Consider the following 23,490-nt stretch of genomic DNA (forward strand, 5'->3'; position numbering starts at 1 on the left):
TTGTGTGTGTGTGTGTGTGTGTGTGTGTGTGTGTGAGCGTGTATTACTCATGATGCGGGGACATAAATCTATTTACACAGTCATATTGTGGGGACTCAACTTCCTTTTGAGGACAAAACACAAGTCCCCATAACGTAAGTCATTACATTTTAGTATGAAGTCTTGGTTTAAGGTTAGGGTAAGGGTTAAGGTTAGGAAAGTAGTGGTTATGGTTAAGGTAAGTCTCCAGCAATGAATGTAAGTCAATGTAATGTCCTCTGAAGTGATGGAAACACGACTGTGTGTGTGTTTGTGTGTGTGAGAGAGATATATTTGCACTCCTGTCTGTCTAGTGGATCCATGGTTGGACTCTCCAGTGAAAGTTAAACATGGATTGGGCCATCACCACAAAATACATGACCTTGTGCAGCCCTTGACAACATTAATTCAGATGTGTCCACATGTATGCGCACACACACACACACACACACACACACACACACACACACACACACACACACACACACACACACACCTATTAGAGAACATCAGTGAGCCCCTTAAAGGCAATGTCACTCAAGGGGCAATAAGAGCAAGACAGGAGGCGGGACAGGACAAAGAAATAAATAGACGAGACGGAGAGAGCGATAAGAGCACCGGGCCGGACAAGAGTGACAGAAAGCAGACAAAACAGAGACAAAAAAAAAGATCTGACAAAACAATCCTAGCTTAAGGTCCCCTTAATAGCTTCTTCCAGAGGTTGCAACCATATCACACAGTCGCAGATGATGTGCTATGGATGAAATCATGACTCCATCTACTGATGAATACCGTAAGATACAGCTGAAAGCTGTAAAAAGCAAGTAAGTAGACCTTGAGATGGGATTGGTCTGTTTAACTGCTATTTCTAAAGTCAAGAATGTGCTTTCATGCTTAAAAAATTATATATTGAGAAGTGTAATTTAAAAGAAGAAGGATCTTTATTCCCCACAGTAACTGATATAAGTAGAGCAACAATTTAAAGATTCAGCTCCAAACTAAATATTCCTTTATGTACCCACAATGCAACACAGGGGGAGAGATTTAAAAACAACATTCAACAATAAAACTGCTTTTCTGGCATTATATCCTTCAAGTGTATACTTTCATAAAAGAAGATGTGTAGATAACACATTGAAATCTAACAGCTTCCTTCTGTTTCCACCTACCTGCCTCTCCAACAGACACCTCTACTGGAGTGGAGGGTGGACTCTCTCCGATGATATTGTAGCTTGTCATAACAATCTGGTAGCGTTTGAACTTCTTTAGTTCTACAAAGAAATAAAAATACTTAGATTTGCATTTATACAACATGCATGCAAACCACATATGTTTGTTGTCGTTGCCACTTGTTCTTCTTATTTTAGAAGCTTGTTGCTTATCAAGTTAGCTAAAACTAAATCTAAAACATAAAAAGATCCCAGGATCTTTACTTCCTAGCTCCATCTAAAATTACTTACGTGTCAACTCAAACTCTGTTAGCGAAGCACTGCTGACTGTCTTGAAGGTGCTCTTGGCTGAGAGAAAGATGGAGGGAGAGTAAATCAATAAATGTTCAACAATAAACTGTGCAATTATAATGCCATTCAATAAAATGACTGTGTTTAAGAGGAAAACATTTGAAAGATGTTTTAATACCGTTGTATAAAGCACTTCAGCCTGAACAGTCAATAGTAATATTTTAATATTGCCAAACTATAGTTTGGCATGAGTGGCCTCATAAGAAAACAATGGTGCAGTGAGGGCCATTTGTTCAGTCTCTTGTCATGGCGACGCAGTTCATTCCTGCTCTGATGTAGATACATTTTAACTTTTGTCTTCTCAAACCTCTGAATAACCTTCTTTTTTCAAAAGCACTGCAAAATGGGTTAAATGGAAAATGCCGGCCTTGCACTGCAGCATTAACCATTAAAAAGATCTTTTAATAACCCCTTAAGTACGATTGTCAGGTTATAAACCTTCTACAAACATTGTCATTATACTTATTGTTACGAGACAAACTTTTTTTCACCTCTGATCCTCTCCATTATTGCTTATTTTGTGATTTCACATAATACAGGCCCTTTTATTGCCTTTCATTTTTTTTGAATCAAGGATTTCAATAAAGCAGCTCAAAACCAACAGCTAGCCTTGGTAAAAATGAAATCACTATTTTATACATGTGCAATCGTCTGACAACATAAATGGAGTCAACCATCTGCCATGTTTGTAACAACGTACAATGTGATTGTTGATTATGGAAACACAGCTTTCTAAAATCCTAAAACAATTGACCGTTCGCTATACCCCTTTCCCGAACAGCAATTGTCCAATCATAGCTTAGCAACCGTAACTGGCAGGGCAGACCTGTAAAGTTTTGGCTTTCTCCACATGTTGAAGCGGTGTGCATGGGGCTGTAGTATGATCAGCATTACTCAACATGTATAGAGTTATGAGGGTGGTGTCTTTTTTTTAACCCTCTCCAAAACCACAAGAGCAAAAGTGCAAGGACTGGATTAAACAGTGTGTTTATTTGCTCTAATGTAAACTGTAATTGTTAGCATGTTCTGCTAACTTACTACCGACAGTAGTAACTGAGCGTGATTTCCAAGGTCAAGAAGCACATCATTAACAAACTACATTAGTTTGTGGAGTTACAATTTACATTTTTATTTAAAAAAGCCCTATTCGTGACTAGCAACATCCACTGTGTAGTATTTCAACACTGTGAAATCTGGTCCTGGATGATATAAAAATTTAAGCTAACGTTAACAGTTTTGTTCTGCTCCTTATTGGATTTGGGGAAGTTAACACTCAAGCGGCCCCAGCCAACGTTACCTGAGACAACTTTATGTTTGATAACTACACTGGTTAGTCCTCATCCTAAAAGCCTTTTTCTGTTGTAATGTTAAAAGTAAAACAACATGTGAAATAAGCTGAGCGCAGCCAAACAGGGCTATGTTAGAATGAAATAACAGTCCAATTTTACATTTTTCCTTATCATACTTAGAATACTAAGATTATCTATCTATAGCTCTACACTGCAATACAAGAACAATGCTGTTTTTTAAATTTCTATGTCGTCTACACGGATCAAATGGATAAAATGAGTCAGCTGGAAACATTAAAAAGTCAACTGCAGAATACATTCTTAACCAACTGCTGGAGCTAATGTTAACGCTTAATTAGCTAGCTAGCTACAGCTGATAAAATCCTCAAGCAACAGTTGTCATTTCAACTAGAAATGAGAGTCCTGCTTTTGTCTACCTCTGTCTAGAATCAAGAACCAATAGTTTCAAAAATTTCAAGTGATAAAAATGACACTTTTATCACTGCAAACTGCAAATGTGCTGTGTGAGGACAGAAAGTATTAGTACAGGCATAGCAACAGTAATAAGGGGGGCGGGGCTTAGCAAACAGTTAACATCAGTATCAGTACTACTCACTTGTAATGACGGCACTTGTGGTGTTGTTTTTAGTTGCCTGAACTTCTGCTTCAGTGAAAGTGGAGGTGTTTACAGGGAGCTCTCTATAATATAGCCGGTATCCAGTCAACATCCCGTTAATACTGTCGTCCCTGGGCCGCTGAAAACATGCAAACAAGCACACACAGGCACATGTAAAGAATTTCTCAAAAAGAAACTTCTGAGGATTCTGCACTGTGCTCATTTTCATTTTCCTGGTGTAGTGAGGTGACTGACAGGACACTGGCAGGCTGGCAGAGCAGTATTTTATCAGCAGAGTCCACTTTAAAGGGCTGGTGGATTGGTCTGGCTGTAACCCGCACAGACAAAGTGATGCTTCAGTGGGTTTGGCACTCTTGTAAAGGATGATGAAATTGCTGGTGACTTTGTTTTTCATTGCCTCCTTCTGCTTTGACATAAGGCTAGAAGGAGTGAGAGAAGACACTTCCAAACAGAAGAGGAAGAGTGACAAGCAGTGAAGTAGCGAGGCTGTATTTACCATCTATTCATATGTCACTGTTGTTTTAAACCACCTCTATTTTCCCCTTTTCTCTCTTTTTTCCTCTGTTATTGTACATTGCTGATGTTTGCTTCTCTCCCCCTCTAATATCTCTCCTGCTGGTATATCCTCATTAAGATTTTGATCATTCCTCTCCCCCAGCCAGGACTGTCTGTCCCTCTGTCTGTCCGTCCCTCCCTCCACTCTGTCTGTGCTGCCCTCTGACCTTTCCTGGTTCAATAAATAATGATAATTGCATCCAAAGATACACACCCATACAGCACAAACACACCTACAAACACTGCATACAGTAAGCTTGCAGGGGTCTCATTCTAGGTGATTAACCTGCACTCAAAGTTTTGTTGTGTGGGTCTGTGTTTATTGTAAGTGTATCTCAGGGATCACTGTTGTATTAAAAGTCTGAAAATACCTTCCACTGCACCAGGACTGAGGTAGTGGTTGTTGGTTTCACTGCCAGGATCACTGGAGGCTCATCAGGCACTGGAAAGAAAACACAGAGAAAGAGAGTGAGGAAGAAAAAGATATACAGACAGACTTCTGTCCATTCTATTATAGCCCTTCTCTATTATGTTTTCAAATCCACATATTTCCTTGTCTTCCTCCTTCTTTCCTCCCCTGCTCCATCAGTGTTCCCAGTCTCTCACCATCCTGCAGAGTTTTAACAGCCTCCGTCTCTTTGCTGAGGACACTGTCTCCTACATCGTTCGTGGCCAGCATCCGAAACTTGTATGATGTAAAGGGCTTCAGCCTATAGACACAAACACACACAGATACACATGTACAGATGGACACAAAGCAAATAAATATTACATTCATTCACATGCTATTGATTTCAGCCTCAGGCTTACATCCATCCATCCATCTATCTATCCATCTATCCATCTCTCTCCCTCTCTCTTTCTCCCTCTCTCTCTCTCTCTCCTGGTGATCCATTTTCTTAGTCTGATCTAAATTGTTTTCTCTCCTGTGTGAGAAAGAAACTGTAAAAAAAAAAAAAAAAAAGTTTTGCCAGGATAATCTTTCCGAAAACTTTTTTTTTCATCTGTGAAACAGGTGGGGAAAAAAGTGGCTGAAGTGCACCACTACCCCATGTTCTAAATAGAACTTAAAGCATTCATGTTTTCTTCCAGGTGAAGAGTCGATTAAAATACATTTCTAGCCAAAAGAAAGACATGACAGTAATGTTACATAACTTGCTAACACACAATATATGTACCTTGTGTTTAGAGTGCATGGAGAAATTACAACTCACCTGGAAGAAAACATGAATGCTTTTAGTCCTATTTAGAACATGGGATAGTGGTGCACTTTGGCCTTTTGTGTTGAATGAGTAACAAACACTTAGAAAAATGATCCTGACAACAACACCAACAACAAAAAAATTCACCTGCCAAAAGTAAAATGGCAAAACCTGCTCTTAAGTCATAAACACAGGAAAGAAAACAAATTTGGACCGGCCTAGAAAATGGATCAGCAGAATTTTTTTTTCTCACTTGGATCTCAGGTATTCCATTTGCACTCAAGGTTTCTCACCAAAGAGCATTGCGAGTGTCTGTAAGACCTTACAAACACGAAAGACATCTGTAAAGCCTTCTTTTCAATGTTTTGACTCTGCATTGTTTACAGAGTCTTGTGGTCTTTTTCTCCTCTTACTCTACCACAGAAACACACAAAAAAGAAACAAACAATACAAACATTGCTCTACAGCACTACAACTGGTCAAAAATTCCACCCTCCAAAAACTATTTTGCTCTTTCAGTGGCCTCTGAAGAGCAGACAAAGTTTTGAATAATAATCATCTTACACCTTTCCTAATTGTCTCCACTGCCAAAATATTTTACAGCCATACTACCACAACATCTTATCTGCATTTCTCCTTTGTGCAAGGTGAATGCATTAATAAGCACAGAATAACAATTTACATCAGTCATTTTGAAAACACTTTACTCTAGAGCCACTTACAATCAGCCCCATGAACACGCACCCATTGTTAGGGACTAGCTGAACAAGTCTGCGCTATGGTGCCTTATAGTATGCTAATAGTTAAATGTACTCTCTCCTGCACACCGTGGGAAACTGATTAAAATTAAATGGACAGACAGTAAAACAGTAATTTGTCCTATTTTTTATTGTTCTAACCTATTATTAACAACAGTTAACAGAAGCAATTTAATAATTTGTAACAAGAAGTCATTCCACCCACCCTTCTGCCACTGCTCACACATCTACTTACAAGGTCCATCTCTAGACTTTATTTATTGAGTGCCTTGGAGACTACAGAGGAACAGTTAGAAATAAAGGAAGGGGACAGGAGAACTGCTCAAGTGTCTTCTTGTATAATAATGAGCCAGGCCCAATAAGGGAAAAGAAAAGGCCCTATGGGGTTGTGGGTATCGTAGGAATAGAACATCAAAGGCACCAAGCTCAAAGAGGGTGGGGCACCAACAGCACTGGGAGGATGTTAAGGACAGTGTTTGAAAGTGTGTGTATGCTGTATATGTGTGACTATGTGTGCATCAGCCTGGGGACTTTGATGTTTTGGTTCCAAAGATGTCTCCGTGGAAAACAACAATTAAGGATAGATAACAAGTAAGTATGTGTGTGAGCATGTGGAGATGTAAGCTAATTCCTCCATCCGGCGCTGTAATGAGAGCATTCAGTGATAGAATGAGCTCAAAACGGCATCAAAACAACAACAGCAGCACCACCATCATGGCAGACAGACTCTCCCTGAGGCAAGTTGAAACAGGCTGATGCAGACACAGTGAGAGAAAACTCTTCAGCATCTCAAATAGCCCTGTGATAGCGACGGAGTGGACAAAAACAGTCACAAAGACACATGCGGGGAACACAAACTACACACAAGTAAAGCCTCATCATAGTTCTGCTACTCAGACGGTCAGGGAAGTTGGAGTAGCCATCGAGTCTGACCACTATCACCTGCTGCCATAATGACAGTCTCACCAGGGAGAAGAGGATAGAGGGATAATGAGAGAGGGATAGAAAAGGAAGATGTGCGATGTGATGCTTGAGGATAAATAAAGGAAAAAATACATGCATTATGGTTCTTGAAAGCACTGGCTGTTGATGGATGGAGGGAGGGAGGGAGGGAGGTAAGGAGGTGGTGACAATAAGAGGGATGACAGATGAAAAGGTAAAAATGGTTGTATAGAGAGACCATGGACAAATGACACACACAAACTTGAAAGCATGAAGGCAGAGTGAGAAAAAAAAGGTATAAAAATATAGAGAGAACAGTTCCTGCTGTGCCTGTATGATTACGTGACTGAGATCCTGCTCGTTTCTGCAGTGATTATGATTACTCTGCTCTCCCTGGTGGTTATTTGTGGTTTATGTTTTTTTTCTTTGCTCCACAAACCTTTTTGGTACATCATGTGCTAAATAAATAAAACTTTTCCTCCTGTGTTCTAATTCTCTGTTGTTTACTTTGAGAATTCACATCATCCCCCTCTCTCTGTCCAGTCTTCTCCCCAAGGAGGCATAAACATTACTAGATTTTTTTATAGACTGCTTTATCTAATTCAAGCCCAGCATGTCATGCTCATGTTAATGCTCTGTAAGGAAAGCAAAAAACAGTAATGTGGAATTTTTATTCCTGTGTTCTCCAAGGTCGCTTGAGATAGCCTAATTGACTGTTAGGTAACCTCCCCGCCCGTCCTTAGATACTGTTGCTATGCCCGTCAAGCTTTCCGTTCTTGCACAGCACATATGCAGTTTTTTTAATTATCTTTTTTTTTTAAAGATTATTTTTTCTGCATTTCTGCTTTGGATAGTCACAGTAGAGAGAGGCAGGAAAGACATGGGAGAGAGAGCCTTAATAATGGTACGCTCTCTACCAGGTGAGCAACCGGGGCATCCCAGCACATATGCAGTTTACAATGATCACTGTGGCAGCTTTACCATTTGAAATTCTTTGTAATTTTTGAAACAATGGGTCCTTGATTTCAGACAGAAGTAGACAACTAGAGACCATTAATTTCATCAGCTGAAGCTACAGATTTTATCTGCTGTAGCTAGCTAATTAAGCTAATGTTAGCTCCACAAGTTACTTGAAAACGCTGTCTCCAGCTAACTTTTTAATATATCTATCTATATCAGTATCTAAGGACGGGCGGGGAGATTTCCTAACAGTCAATTAGGCCATCTCAAGCGACCTTGGAGAACACAGGAATAAAAATTCCACAAATTAATATCAGCTGGTTCAGTCCCAACTGATGGCCTATAAAAAGGTGTCTCATTACCAAGGTGTCACAGAAGAAACATCTCATGATGGGTAAAAGCAAAGAGCTCTCACAAGACCTTTGCAACCTTATTGTTGCAAAACATACTGATGGCATTGGTTACAGAAGGATTTCAAAACTTCTGAATGTTCCAGTGAGCACTGTTGGGGCCATAATCCGGAAGTGGAAAGAACATCATTCACCATAAACCGTCCACGACCAGGTGCTCCTCGCAAGATTTCTGACAGAGGAGTGAAAATAATTATCAGAAGAGTTGTTCAAGAGCCAAGGACCAATTGTGGACAGCTTCAGAAGGACCTGGAATTAGCAGGTACAACTGTTTCAAAGAAAACGATAAGTAATGCACTCATCTGCCATGGCCCTAATGCACGCTCACCATGCAAGACTCCATTACTGAAGAAAAAGCACGTTGAAGCTCGTTTAAAGTTTGCTGCACAACATTTGGACAAGCCTGTGACATACTGGGAGAATATAGTCTGGTCAGATGAGACCAAAATTGAACTCTTTGGATGCCATAATACACACCATGTTTGGAGGAGAAATGGCACTGCACATCACCCCCAAAACACCATACCAACAGTGAAGTTTGGAGGTGGAAACATCATGATGTGGGGCTGCTTTTCAGCATATGGTACTGGCAAACTTCATATAATTGAAGAAAGGATGAATGGAAAAATGTACAGAGACATTCTTGATAAAAATCTGTTGCCATCTACCAGGATGATGAAGATGAAATGAGGGTGGACATTTCAGCAAGACAATGATCCCAAACACACAGCCAAGGAAACTCTCAGTTGGTTTCAGAGAAAGGAAAATAAAGCTGCTAGAATGGTTCACCTGACTTGAATCCAATTGAAAATCTATGGAAAGAACTAAAGATCAGAGTTCATAGAAGAGGCCCATGGAGCCTTCACGATTTGAAGACTGTTTGTGTGGAAGAATGGGCCAAAATCACACTACTGCATGCAACTCGTTTCTCCATACAGGAAGCGTCTTGAAGCAGTCATTACTAACAAAGGCTTTTGTACGAAGTATTAAATGAATTTCAGTAAGCATGTTCAATACTGTGTCATTTAACATTATTATACATAACTTAATATATGGACATCTATGGTTAGATTTCTTTGCATGTGTGGATTGCATGGGTTGTTACCAACTTCTGGTGAAGATTTCATGTCAATAGCACCTTTAGAAATATATTTACTGAGAAAAATGGTGACGTGTTCAATATTTAATTTACCTGCTGTATGTGTGTGCATATGTGCGTGTGACTACATATGTGCATGTGTACCTGTCAACGGTCAAGGTGGTCACGTTGTGCGAGATGTCAGCGGTGTGTGTGTTCCAGTCTCCATTGGGCAGCTCTTTGATTTGCAGAGTGAAATACCTCAGCGGGGAGGACCCTGAGCCACCCACCACCCAGTGGAGGCGGAGACGGCGAGATTCAACCCCGTCCTGAGGAGCAGACAACTTCCTGGGTGGCTGGGGACGCTCTGTGGATGTGGTAAGGAGGGGGAAAGAGGGAAGATAAAAAAAAGAAGAGAGTGGGAGCAGAAAAAAGAGGCAGAGGAGAGATGAGGGGGAAGAGAGCAGAAAAAGTGATGTGACAAGGATAAGAACAGGGGAATTGAAGTGGAAGCAAGAGGGAAAAAGAGCAACAAATTATTAAACATTCATTAATATACAATTATGTCCTGTAGTAGTTTAACATTGTGTGATTCTGTTACCACACAACACTATATACATCCATGTGTGTGTATTTTTGTTCATCAGAGACTTCGTAAATATCTTTAGATATACAGTTGGGTGACAAAGTAAAGTACAGAGCACCGCTCATTACCACAAGTCAAGAAGGAACTGGATGCAAAAGATTGACAATGAAAAAAGGTTACAACATCTACACACAAGCCTCCAGAACAGCTTCAATGCTCTTATTTTAACTAAAATTATTTTAATTAATGGGTGCATTGCTAACTGTCACAGTTATACAGGGATACTTTCTCTGTCTGAAGTCTTTGTCATACACATGCATACATGTAAAAAGCAGACCAAGAAATATGTTTTCTAAAGTAGAAATCTAGCTGGGGAAATCTCATATACATAAATGTTTAAGAAGTTTACTGCAGAGAGCCGACTGTAACCCGGATACTTAAATACATTTAAAAGCGCAAAATTCCCTGTATAGAAACATCTGCATTCAATATGTTTCTCCACACATTAATTCACATTTTTTCTTTAATTTGCTGCTATACATGCTCTGTAGCTATACATGTTGAAATTACAAATGGAGACGACCATGGACCATTTGCTGAAAATACCAATATAATACCATATGCATCAGTGTGACTGTTGCAATGCATACATATGTTTAAATGAAACAAGACATCTACAGATTGCCGGTATGTGTGTGTATTTGTCTTTGTCTTTGCTATTCAATTAGAAGATGAAAGATGGCTCTGGGAGTCAGTATCTTTGTACACCTGTGTTGGCAGTAGCTGTGTGATTAGTAGATGTGTGTACACAAATGCATGTATGCACACAAACAAACAAAAACACACGGATGGGGTGCATAACTGTTTAATTTCAGGGGCATAAGGATATTGATTAAGTCTAGAAATAAAAGCATTATCGATTCCGAAGTTTAATTAATCTGTACTTCTGTTCGTTTAAATGCACACAAGCACAGTCACACACACACACACAGGCTCGTTCATTCATCCTTATCAAAGGTAATTTAAGTAAAATCTGTTTGCCTCCCTTCTTCCCTCACGCCCTTAATTCTTCAGTCCCTTCAAGATTTGACTATCCTCTCCCTCTTTTGTTTTCCTGATACCAACTGTGTCTCCCTGTCTGTTCTCCTCTTGTTCCGTTCCACAGTTAAGATCATGTTCTGATAATAAACTCATAATTGTCAGAACAAGTGCTGCCCTTTCAGCACTTACACAACGGTTTACTACTATGCAAGGGAGAGGAGAGTGGTAGAAGTGAAGTGTAGAAGAAAGAAGAGATGGTGTTTGTACTAGAGGAGAGAAAAATACGGTTGTAGGGGGATGAATTCTGCTAAAAATGCTACTGTATGTTACCTTATTAGTTATCACCCTCTTGGAGACAAAAATCAGCACAGATAAATATCTCTAGAGGTTCTCTCTAATTCATTCATGCACATGCACACAGCCTCCCATGCATACATACACACACACACGCACACTCAAAAAGCCAATTTTCTTTTTCTAGGGATTAAGCTGGTCTCTTCAGCATCATCAGAAAGAAATCTCTATTAGGCTATTCTGTCTCTCCCAGTGAAAATGGGCCATTATGTTACTGAAGTGGAACAGAGAACCACTGAATTCTATTTTAAAGAATTCCTGATAATGATGCTGCTGATGTTATGATATCTGATCCAATTAAAATGCACTGCACAAGCTGATTGCTCCGAATAGAGTATCTGACATCATGATTCCAGGTTTTCATAAAAATTCACTTCACTGTCACATTTTAATATAGGGACTTTTATAGCATTGCAATGCTTTACTTGACATACACAGTGCTGGCTGACAGAGAAAATTGGAGATCAAGGATGACATATATCAAAGGCTGTGAGCCACGTTCAAACCAAAGTCAAACACCAGAACCACTGTAAATTCATTTTTAAAGTGATATTTCACTTTGGTGGGATAGTTCTTCTCAGTTCAGGAGTGGTCCAATTTCTTATTTTTAACCTTTTATAATGAATTTTAAGATACGTTTTCAAAACTATTTTATAAAGAGTCCAGTCTAGACCTGCTATATAGGAAAAGTGCAATGAGATAACTTCTGTTATGAATTGTCGCTATATAAATAAAATTGAATTGGATTGAAAACAAAATGTATGTAATGTAATGATCAGTACTTATCTAAAAACAGAAGTTACAAGAGTACTTAATAAGACATATGAACATAATCAAGTCTGCTATATTTAAGTTAAATAAAAATTATTGATTTTTGAAAAAGAAGACAAAAATATCAATATGGCAAATCTATATATCTGTCTTTAAAGCTGCTATACTTAACACTGGATCAAACGACTACCTATAATGTGAAAGCTGTCATTTGTAGTGACCTACAGAGAATTATCACCTGGCTCTGCAGTTTCCCTCAGCCTATACAGAGCGTTTTTGGCATCTTTCAGCTCACTGTTTTGGTTTCACTCTCACTGTTCTCATCAGCGTAGTTTTTAGCAAAAAAGCTGTAAAAACCCAGTGTACACTACCGGCCAAAATTCCTCCGCAGCACTGTAAAAGACTCATTGCAAGTTATCGCAAACGCTTGATTGCAGTTGTTGCTGCTAAGGATGGCCCAACCAGTTATTAGGTTTAGGGGGCAATCACTATTTCACACAGGGCCGTGTAGGTTTGGATTTTGTTTTCCCTTAATAATAACAACCTTCATTTAAAAACTGCATTTTGTGTTTACTTGTGTTATCTTTGACTAATATTTAAATTTGTTTGATGATATGAAACATTTAAGTGTGACAAACATGCAAAAAAATAAGAAATCAGGAAGGGGGCAAACACTTTTCCACACCACTGTACTTCTTCTGTAACAGATTTTTGGAGAAAAAACTGTCTTAGGAGAGTTACAATCACTACTCAGCCTCTTACATCTCACCATAGGCATGGGCTGACATGCTCAGTGTTTGAGTGTGTTTCTGTTTTAAAATACCTAGTTTATACACTATGATGAAGCAAGTGACTGCTAAAATTAGATGAAATGCTAAAGAGAAATTAGCAACATTTTTGCTGCCCTAAAGGAGAAAATTACCATGACTGCAGAGTGCTGATAGAACTATTGATCAATAATAATTACTTTGGTTTAGAATTTAAGATTAATGGCTATCAGATCTTGCTTTCTGCTCTCTCCTTTGGCAAAAAATACTTCCCAACCACTGCCATTTCAACACATTGCCAGTCTGATTCTCTTTCTCACCTACTAACTGTGCATTTTTCACCCGCCCACAACAGAGCATGGTGCTATGTAGCCAGTGTTGCAAGACACAGTGAGAAAGGCTAATAATCCTTGTTGTCTCACTCAACAAGTCAATTAAGTTTGTTCTGTTCGGTGGATGGTATCAACAGACTGAATTCTGCACTTTTTATCTTGTGCTGATATTAGGTGCCCAGTAACAATGGATTCTGCATGTCAAACCACAAACTACTTGTTGTTGAAGGACTGATAACCAGTCTGAGCTCCACGCCCAAAGCTCCTGCTTGCTTTTCTTTCTCTAACTTTATCTCTGCAAGGACTTCACATCCACCACAAGTCATTACACCTCTAAGAAGAGCTGCAGAGATCATAAAAATTTTAAATGCTTAAACTTCACCTAACCTTTCCAGACTCTTCCTACACTGGCATTACTGTGGGAAAAAACTAAATGGGTGACAAAATATAATCTTTGACCATTTGAAAGTTAATATGAACAGAGAGGACAAAATAATAAAATAATTGTGGTTGTCTCCTGCAATAGACATTCCCAATGGCAAACATTTTGAAAAACACAGGTAAAATTAATAACATTAATCAAGTCACTCCTTAAAATTGGCTAATTTACAGAATTTCATGTCTAATCTGGTTTATTTAAAACATTTCATTTCCTTATGCATTATTATAATTGAATGGTAATTTCATTACAAACTAATACACTGCTGTGGTTCAAATGCCACACGAGATGCATGATACTTATATAGTGGGTGTGCATGAAAAAAAAAAACAAATTTTACTAGTCATTAGTCAAAGCGTACAAGCTTAGACCCCATTATTCTTGTTGAATTATCCAGCAAGGTAGAGAAGTAATTTTTTATAGAAACAAAATGAGCACACTTGTTATACTGGTTCCATTAGTGCGTGGTTCAATACTGCTTCAGAATTAAATCATACTTTTAATGTTTCTACCTCTTTCAATATGAAGAGAGAGAAGAGCGAAAAACTGATATTTCAAGTTTTCGTCCGTGCCTCAGTGTCTACACACGTGACAGCTTTATGTTTTTTCATTGTCCCCAATCTACCCCATCAGTGACCCATTAACCACACACTGTTTATCCCTATAAGCGTTTTTCACAGCTGACATTTTGACTCAGAATAGCAGGAAAAGCACAAGTGCAACTAATAAAATTAATGACGACTAAGTTCCATTTAGACCTTTAGTCATTTATACCTGTTGCTGCTAAGGCATGTCAAAGTCTTATTGGCCTAATAAAATCGCCTGAAAACTTGGTTTCAACATTTAAGCATTTATCTATAACATTAAGTAGTCATGACTTAATAAGCAACAATATAAGTTAAGAAAACATCTACAGGTATTATTTATTAAGAGATAAACTAAAAAGAAAACAGCTAATTTGCTTCATCAGGACTGTGTGGGTGTGGTTTCATCAGATTTGATTGACAGTTAGTGCTCAGGTCTAGTAGTTTTAGTATTGAACGGGGTACTAGGCATGGCTTCCCCTGAGCCCGCTGTTGTTTGCCTTGGCTATTGAACTCCTAGCTGCAATCATAAGACGAGATGTCAGCATAAAAGGTGATGACATTTTGATTTATCTAGACTCCCAAGACAATCAATTCCCAAACTGATAAAGCTAATTAGTGACTATGGTTCTTTCTACAGATACAATATAAATTTTTCAAAGAGTGAACCCGTGGCACTTTGTAGCTCACAAATGTTAGACCCAAACATCTCACGACCATATGTAGGTATAAAAGTCTCCCCATGGTTAAAAGATCTTTATAGACTTTTATGGAATTTTTCTCCCCTCTTACAAACCATAAAACATGACCTTGATAGGTGGTGTGGCCTACGCCTATCCTTACTGGGTCGTATCTATCTCATCAAAATGAACCCATAATTAACAAGAGTCACACATTGTCACTTTCATGGATTGATAATGAAATGTAGGTCAAGGTGTAATGAGCAAATAATTCAACAACAACTGTGTGATAATGATGGCAGAGGAGAGTTCAAAACTCAACTTGGCTGCAGAGAGAGTCATTTGCACTCAAAAGAGCTATCTAAAAAGCCCTGTTTGGCAATACTGTAAAACTTAACCGGTAGCCCACCTGAAAGGATGAAAGCCAAAGGTTACCATAGTTATTTCAACTTGGATTAATTTTTATGAAAATCCTGTTTTGATTGGTGGACCCTTACAGACTAACGTTAAAGGAATATAAATAATCGAGGAATGGACACATATTCAGACTTTATGACTGCCTCAAAGGTAGGGAGGCAACACTTTTTTTTGTCTCTCCTGTTTACCATCTGAATGAATTATACTTTGGTGCTCATGGTTTCCATAAAACAAACTGAAGGATTGAACTGTGGAGAATCTAACAGATCTAACCATGTGTAGCATGTCCATAGTAATAAACGTTTAGACATTTTATTTGTATGCGCAATCTAAGCAGCTTAGAACTAGCTCAAGCAGGTGACCCGGTGGCTTTAAGAGGTTTTATACATCCAAAGAACTTCTATAAAAACCACGGATTGAGATTCAGATTTTGGTCAGTAGATGGCAAAATTGTGGAACCTCGTGATAACGTTGTATGCAAGCTATGTAAGCTACAGTTAGCCTACCATTACAGCACTAGCAATGTGAGGGCACATCTCAAAAATATGCACCCAAATGAGCATGGCCTGATGTCCGGAACTCCACCCAAACGTTATTTGTTTATTTTGTAATGTGTAGGTATGTAGATCTATTAAAAGACATGTTTATGTTGAAACAAATACACCTACAAGTAGTTATGCCTCTTGTTGTATTGGTTTGCCATCTTATGGGCATAATGCGCAAAAATAGATATTCGCATAGTTCAAACCTATTGTGTTTTTTTAGAACAAATAATCAAACGTCATTTTTGGCCAATTTTGACAGCACTACTGCACAGTTCAAATTTCTTTTGGAATGGTTCATAGATTTCCCTAATTGTACCTGGCTCAGTTGTGAATCAGCTTCTTTAGATAGGATCCCCCTGCGAAACCTATTATATATCTCTCCTGGTAAAGTTTCAATACTGATTAAAGACAACGTGGTTTAAAAAAATATGCTGAATATATGGCAGCAAGTCAGGAAACTAGAAGGATACAGTAACTGTTTTTCTTTATTAACTCCTCTTCATGAAAACCCTGACTTCCCACCTGGCCTTCAGGCTGGACTCGCTAATTGGAGCCGCAGGGGCATCAAAGTAGTCGGAGACATGGTTCAGGGGGGCTTGATCCTCATATTAAAAAGCAAAGTTAAAAGTAAAAAGCAATTTTGGTGTCGCCAATGATGATTTCCTTAAATTTCTACAGGTTTGGAATTTTATTCTGTTAAAATTAAAAGGGTTAAAAGGGTTCACTGGCGGACTCGCTATCTCCCCTTTAGAGTCTCTGTTGGCAGATAATATGCATCTTAAATTCAATACCCAACAGCTTTATAAGATACTTTGCAGCCTCAAGGTGGACAACTTTGACAAAGTTAAAGGCAAGTGGGAATCTGATCTGGGCGCTACAATAGAACCAGAGGCCTGGAATGACTTGTGCAGCCAGCCCAGTGTCCTAGCATCTAATTCAGCCTGGGAGAGGCAATCTAAGCTTTTCCACAGGCTTAATATTACTCCTGAAGCCAGACACAGAATGAGTCCAGATCTATCAGATCTTTGTACGAAATGTCAATCTGCTGTTGGTTCATTTATTCATTGTTTGTGGAGCTGCCCTCATGTCTGGTGGTATTGGACTATGATTGTTCAACAGCTTAATACAATTTTTAAGCGCCCTTTACATCTTGGTGCAAAGACTTTCCTGCTGGGACTAAATGATGATTTACCTGCTGACTTTTGTAACAGACCTTTTGCATATTCTATTGCACTCTGGTTGTAAATGTATCCTAGTCTTGGGGATCACTGATAAAGCTCCCACTCTAAATCAGTGGCTACATACAGTAACAAGTATCATCCCTTTTGAAAATTTCTCCACAGCCTTAAAGGATAAACCCTTTTTATTCTACTGGATCTGGGACCCAATCTTTGAATACCTGGGAGCCACTAAATCTAAAAGGATGAAGTCGGGACTGATAGAACTGGCCTGAACTGAAAAAGGATGTGGAATTATAGCTTGGTATGCTATTGAAGTGTATCAGGCTTTCCTGATGTAAGGATGGCTGTCCACTACGGGTTACCTGGACTCCCACTCTTTTTGTTGTAGTTTTTTATTCCGGTTTGTTTTGTCTCCTTGTTTTCTTTTTTGGTTGTCTGTATTTTGTGTTGGTTTATTGTGTCTGTGTATTTTTTTCTGCTTTGCAAAAACAAGAGTTAATAAAAATATCTTTGAAAAAAATAAAGATTAGGTAAAAATTAAATTAGGTAAGATAGCTGAACATGTTTAGTGGATAAAGCATGGTTTACTGGAGAAGAGTTTTGCAGATGGATTTGCATTGAACTCACACTGCACCTTACCTCATGTGTGCGCTCTCAAAGTAAGAAACTCTATACTGTACTAACATTATTCAAATATGATCTCAATAAAATGTGAAGTGCTCACATAAATTCAGCACCTCATGTTTTAGGGGTCAGTTTCCTATTAGCTTTTAATAGGAGTGGTTAACATCTGCATGGCTACAGAAACAGATATGATAGCAGACCAGATACCATGTAAAACGTATGTGTGTGTGTCCTTTACCTCTACGTTCAGTGGTAACAACCAGGGCTTCCTGTTCTTCGCCCCAGCCCACAGCAGTGCGAGCAGTGAGTTGGAACACGTAGGTCTGCTCAGGGGAAAGTCCTGTGACGGTGAACTGTCGAGCGTTGGAGCCCACCTCCACTGTGGTCCAGCGCTGAGGGTCCCTGCTGTCCAAGCGGTAGGAGATCTGGTAGCCTAGTGAGGGACAGAAGGAAAGACAGACGGAGGAGGAAGATAGTTGAAATCTGTGTGAAAGTCTTGTGTGTGAATGTGTTTCTGTGTGTTTTTGTGGCCTACTTTAGATCACAGAGCCCACGGGAATCAAAGACAGCACAATATGAGATAGGAAAAAGCCTGAAAACATAACCAGACAATATCATGTACCACACATTCTCATTTCCACAGTAACACATACAAACAAACAAACTTTTCTGCAGTTCCTGAAACTATTGCCATTAGTACCTGTGTATGTATGGAGCCCTTAGGCTCTGCATTTACCAAAAACATACACAAAGCTAGAGAGAAAGTCATAATTCATTGAACACCAGTGCACACATGTCACAGCCCACATACCGACATTCCCCTACATACATTATATAAACATACAACCTCTCTTCTGTCCCCTTGGCTGTGACCCTCAGTGTACACGGCTTGTGTCTGTTTCTCTGTCTCATGTGCAGTAGGCCATGTAATAACACTAACACCGTTCAACACATACACTCAAACCACTGGTCCCCGACCAAGCTTTCCACAGGCCACTGGCCACTCACAAAGGCTCTCAATATGAAGATTGTATTGTACAGCAAATACACACAACGACACATCCCACAAACTCACACAAACACACAAGTGTGCGGAGGTGATTGGTTCACAGTAAAACTATCAGGATGCTAATCTGCTCAGAGGCAACTAATCTGGTTGTGCGGGTGATAATCTCATCAGATAGTCTGATTGTATATTAATGTGAACGCAGTGCGTGGAAGATTATTGGATAACAGCTAGATAACAAATCCTCTTGCATCTAAACAATTGGGTCAGAGCACAGCATTATCTGCTGTACTGAATATCATTAGGACATTGCTGCTATGAGATACATGAGGCTAAATCTCCATTACAAAGTGACTGTCTCATGTTAGTGAAAGTCCATCCATGTTTTCCACTGAAAAGATGTAGCGTGCAGTATATTTCATACTGCTTCCTAGCGTAAGGTATTCAAAATGTGAATCTATACATACTTTTTTTGCTTTTAGCTGCTCAATGCTCACTGGCCTTGTCTGTGTTAATAAAAAACTCACAGCAATGGCAATGCTACTAACTAAGCCTGCTTGACAGATAAATTGCATTATCTGTTATAGATAACATTCTTATGACTACGACTGTACTACAAATTACTTGCTGAAAGCTTGCAAGTAAAACTGCAGCAGCCTGAGCAGAGCATGCAGCATGTGCAGGTGACTCTATGCGCTGAGACACTCCCGAGGAGGTTATATACAACCCATCCCCTCTAAAACGTGGCTGAATGCTGAACAAAAAGACAATGTATGTAAGTCAAAATTGCAATCTTAATTGATTTGGTTATTATTTCATGCTTTACTTTAAGTGTTTAATGGATTGTTTTGTATTGCATTTATATTAGATTTTATGTTTAGTAAGCCCTGAAGATGTACTAAATGCTGAGCTTATGAATGCATTAATTGAAGTAAGTGAGAATAATGATAACGTTATTTGGTTTACTAATTTACCCCTGTGTTTACTGCTGTTGTTCTTATTTGTGATATTTTCTTAATGTTTTCCTTCTCGTATATAGAAAATAATCATCAATCCGTCCCTGATTAAATTGCCAGACTAATACATTGTTGGAACGGCTTTTGGATTTCTGTGTTTAAGTGTGCACACCACAACAGATGTTCTATGAGCCAACGCCACCACCATCAGTGTACTTTTTCCATACAGTATGTACAACTAATATAGTATTTGTTATAGTATACTATTTTTGCAGATAGTATACAAACATCTGTGTGGTATACAGTTTACAGGTATACAGGTAGTGGATGCAATACATGAGGTGACAGGCATCAAACTGCAAAATGCCACTGCCAATTAAACAATTAAACAAAGAGGCAAAGTGTTGCAGCAGCTGTGAGCAGCTCCTTCCTTTGAGCACTGGATTGTGAAAGAGCAGTATACATCAATAGCACACTCAAAATTCAAGCAGTTTTAGTATGCATACTGACTTTTTTTGAGTAGTTAATTTTGTGACTTTAGTGTATGAACACACTTCACACTCAAAACTTGATTATAATTAGTATGTAGTATGGAATTGGGATGCAGCTTGTATTTGCCACTGGGATGTTGATGTGCGTGGGTGTATTATATTAATCGAGAGGTCGTGTGAAAACACAGACGCCTCACTGCCTTGTGCCAAATTAGATTGTGCACCTTTTGTTTCTCCTCTGCCCACCTTCTGTGAACCCAAGGAGAAATGGTGCAGTCATGAGCACTAAAGAAACCCGGTGCATTACAGTTATTTGTATCTGCATAAACACACACAGACACCCACACAGTCTCCACACACACACACCACATACTCAGCAAGGACACAGCAGGACTACATTTTTGTGTGTGTCTATGTGATCCACAGAGAGAGATTTGCCCTCCCACTCATCCTGCTGTCACTGACTGGTGTCACATTAAATGTCCCCCCCCTTACAATACAGTCACACATCACTCACACTGTCCTGCTCGACTCCCTCCCCTACTGAGAGGACAAACACTACTCCTCTCTCCCCCTTGTGCAACGTCCACACACACACACACACACACACACACACACACACACACACCTGTCTCTCCTCTCACCTCCATACATCTCCTCTCTGCCGTCTCTCCCCTTCTGTTCTCTCTGTTTCCAGCTCAGCAGCTCTCACATTCCTCTCGGCTCTAACACGCCTATCTTCCTCTTCATTAATCTGTTCTTTCTGACTCACTCCGCACGTTGTGATTTGCAGTTTCAGAAACAAGTGATATGTGTGAATCTGTGTATTTATATATGAGGCTATGTATGCATTAAGAAAGGTGTCTTGCTTCAGCAGTTATAATAGCCCTTTTCCCGGGTACATGCTTGATCACTGACACATACGCACATACATTCTCACACACACACACACACACACACACACACACACACACACACACACACGTACATAAACACCTACACTGAAGTGGAGAGTAGAGAGGAGAAAGCTGACCCTTGTTTGAAAGCCAAAAATAGAATCAGCTCTTTTCCATTTTACGGCTTATACTTCCTTCTTTCCCTTGAAAGATCACAGCGGTATGTGTGTGTGTATGTGTTCTGTGTGTGCACATACTGCGAACTCATTCCCTCTATAGGACGAGCTCTGTCCTTCAGCAATTGAAAATAAATCTATTGTCACTAGAAGCGTAAAACACTGGATTATGATTTCAATGTTGCTCTCAAATATCTGCTTTCTCGTATGTGTGTGTTTGTTTGTTTTTGTACCTAATATGATGCCATTGGGGTTTGTGGGTGGCTGCCAAACCACCCTAACTGATGACAGTCGAACTTCTGGAAACACCATCCTGACAGGGGGGCCTGGGACTGGAGAGAAAAATAGAGAAGGGAGTTGGCAGCAGAATGAAACTAATAATATATACAAAGAGCAGCAGAAAGAAGCACAAAAGGACTCCTTCAATATTGGTATGAGAAAGAGAATATCTTAACTTCAAACACTTATTCTAATTTCTAATATTCTAATAAGTTAGTATGACAGTACCAAGGCTCGCAGATGTATGTGCATATGCTCTCCCCACACACACATACTGTATATAGAGTGAGCGTCTTATACATTTTTAAGAGGCACTTCTACAAGACACAAAATGGAAAATGTAATTTTCTTTGTTAAATGTCTTTGTTCCTGATAAAAGTACACGTTCCACATCGCTAAATACATGTTAACGTGAGTATGTGTGTGCGTGTGTATCTGTGTGTGTGTGTACAGTATGTGTATGTGTGTGAATGACAGACAGACGGGATGGAGGTTCATTATACATTGCCGGGAATTGATATCCCCGTTCTTGTTTCATCCTGAAATGAGAAAAACTTTTCAAACGTGACACTATTTGATAGATGAGTGTGTGTGTGTGTGTGTGTGTGTGTGTGCATGCGAGTCTTTCTGTGTGTGTATTTTTGAGTGTCTGTGTGTTTTATTATTCAAAAAGACCAGGCCGGGTTGCTGGCATCCTGAAAAGACTGCCATGGTTGCATCTGAAGAGATCTGCACACATGACACACAAATACACACACATACACAATATGTTCTCCATGTCTGGGTTGTGGAGGGGGTCTGAGGGGTGAGCTCAATCCAGTGGATGATCAGTGAAGTGGGGGAAAGAGGCTGCTGGCTGTGCTGACAGCAGAGGTGTAAAGAGGTGAAAAACAGCTACAGAGGTGAGAAGAAGGCAAAAGTGTTGAACAAACTGCTGGACAGAAAGGTCAGTGATCAGACCGAGAGAGAGAGAGAGAGAGAGAGAGAGAGCGCGAGATCCTACCATCTTCTTTGGTTCTGAGCAGTATGGGGTTGCTGGGTGGACCGTCACCCAATCGTGTGTACGCCAGCACCTGCAGCACGTACACCGTGTATTTTTGGAGAACCCCGAGGAGCAGTGACACGCTCCCCTCGCCTTCTGCCACCTGAACACTGGGGGGACCTTCTGAGTCCTTCTCGCTGTACAACACCTGGACACAGACACACAGAAACAGGCATACATGTCACGCATGTGATCACAATCACAAATATAAATAAAAATGTAACAAATATCTGGAGTTAGATCCAGCAGTTTATACTCTGTCAGCTCTGTAAGCGCCGTTTGTCTGCTTTTTCCTTCATTTACAGCTTTGGTGGCTTTAGAGGATAAGGTTGGTGATGTTCTATATTTTTGTGATTGTCAACAAATACCATTAAAAGACCAAAACCAATTCTCTTAATACTTTTAGACTTTTGCAACCTGTCTGTAGCACTCAGTCCCAAGCCTGTTACTTCCTACCTCAGATCAGTAAATCTTTAAAACTGCTATAATCAATATTTTAATATTAACAATGGATCACAGGACCACTTGTGAGTGAAAGGTGTTGCTTGTAGTGATGAACCCACCGATAATTATCTCCTGACTCCTGCAGTTCTCCTCAGCTGTGTGTCGCTTTATAGCAACTTTCAGCTCATTGTTTAGCTGTCTGGCCCACGTCTTTACTGTTTTGGTTCACTGTCACCACTGTCACAGCGTTGTTTTAGGCCACAGCAAGCAACTGTTCTCTAAAAACTTCATAAGGTTATAGTATGTCAGTGTTATGTTTATAACTTAACTCCAGTGTTGCGTTAACTTGTTACTGCTGCCCCCAAAAATCAGTTGTTGCAAGTTTAAAAGCTGACAAATATATCATTTCATAAAAAAATAAAAAAGCAAAGAAATTTCCTTTAACAGCTGGGCACTGAAGTTTTTAGCAAATGTTATTCAAACATTAGGTATCAAAAGTGTCTATTTTCA

The 23,490-nt window shown here is 39.5% G+C and overlaps 1 protein-coding gene across 4 annotated transcripts in view; it reads right to left on the reverse strand.

The window, feature by feature from the left end:
* Positions 1-23,490, reverse strand: part of LOC122874048 (protein sidekick-1-like) — a 221,951-nt gene that overhangs the window by 12,523 nt on the left and 185,938 nt on the right. For all 4 annotated transcript variants that reach the window (XM_044191554.1, XM_044191553.1, XM_044191551.1 and 1 more), the window contains 9 exons: positions 22,498-22,684; positions 21,449-21,547; positions 17,929-18,123; positions 9,535-9,736; positions 4,626-4,729; positions 4,391-4,461; positions 3,444-3,582; positions 1,479-1,535; positions 1,188-1,289 (listed from right to left, as the gene is read on the reverse strand). In XM_044191554.1, coding sequence (XP_044047489.1) covers positions 1,188-1,289; positions 1,479-1,535; positions 3,444-3,582; positions 4,391-4,461; positions 4,626-4,729; positions 9,535-9,736; positions 17,929-18,123; positions 21,449-21,547; positions 22,498-22,684 — 1,156 coding nt within the window. The remainder of the gene's footprint in view (positions 1-1,187; positions 1,290-1,478; positions 1,536-3,443; positions 3,583-4,390; positions 4,462-4,625; positions 4,730-9,534; positions 9,737-17,928; positions 18,124-21,448; positions 21,548-22,497; positions 22,685-23,490) is intronic.

This window comes from Siniperca chuatsi, linkage group LG3 (assembly GCF_020085105.1).
Source record: "Siniperca chuatsi isolate FFG_IHB_CAS linkage group LG3, ASM2008510v1, whole genome shotgun sequence".
In the NCBI taxonomy this organism is placed as follows: domain Eukaryota; kingdom Metazoa; phylum Chordata; class Actinopteri; order Centrarchiformes; family Sinipercidae; genus Siniperca; species Siniperca chuatsi.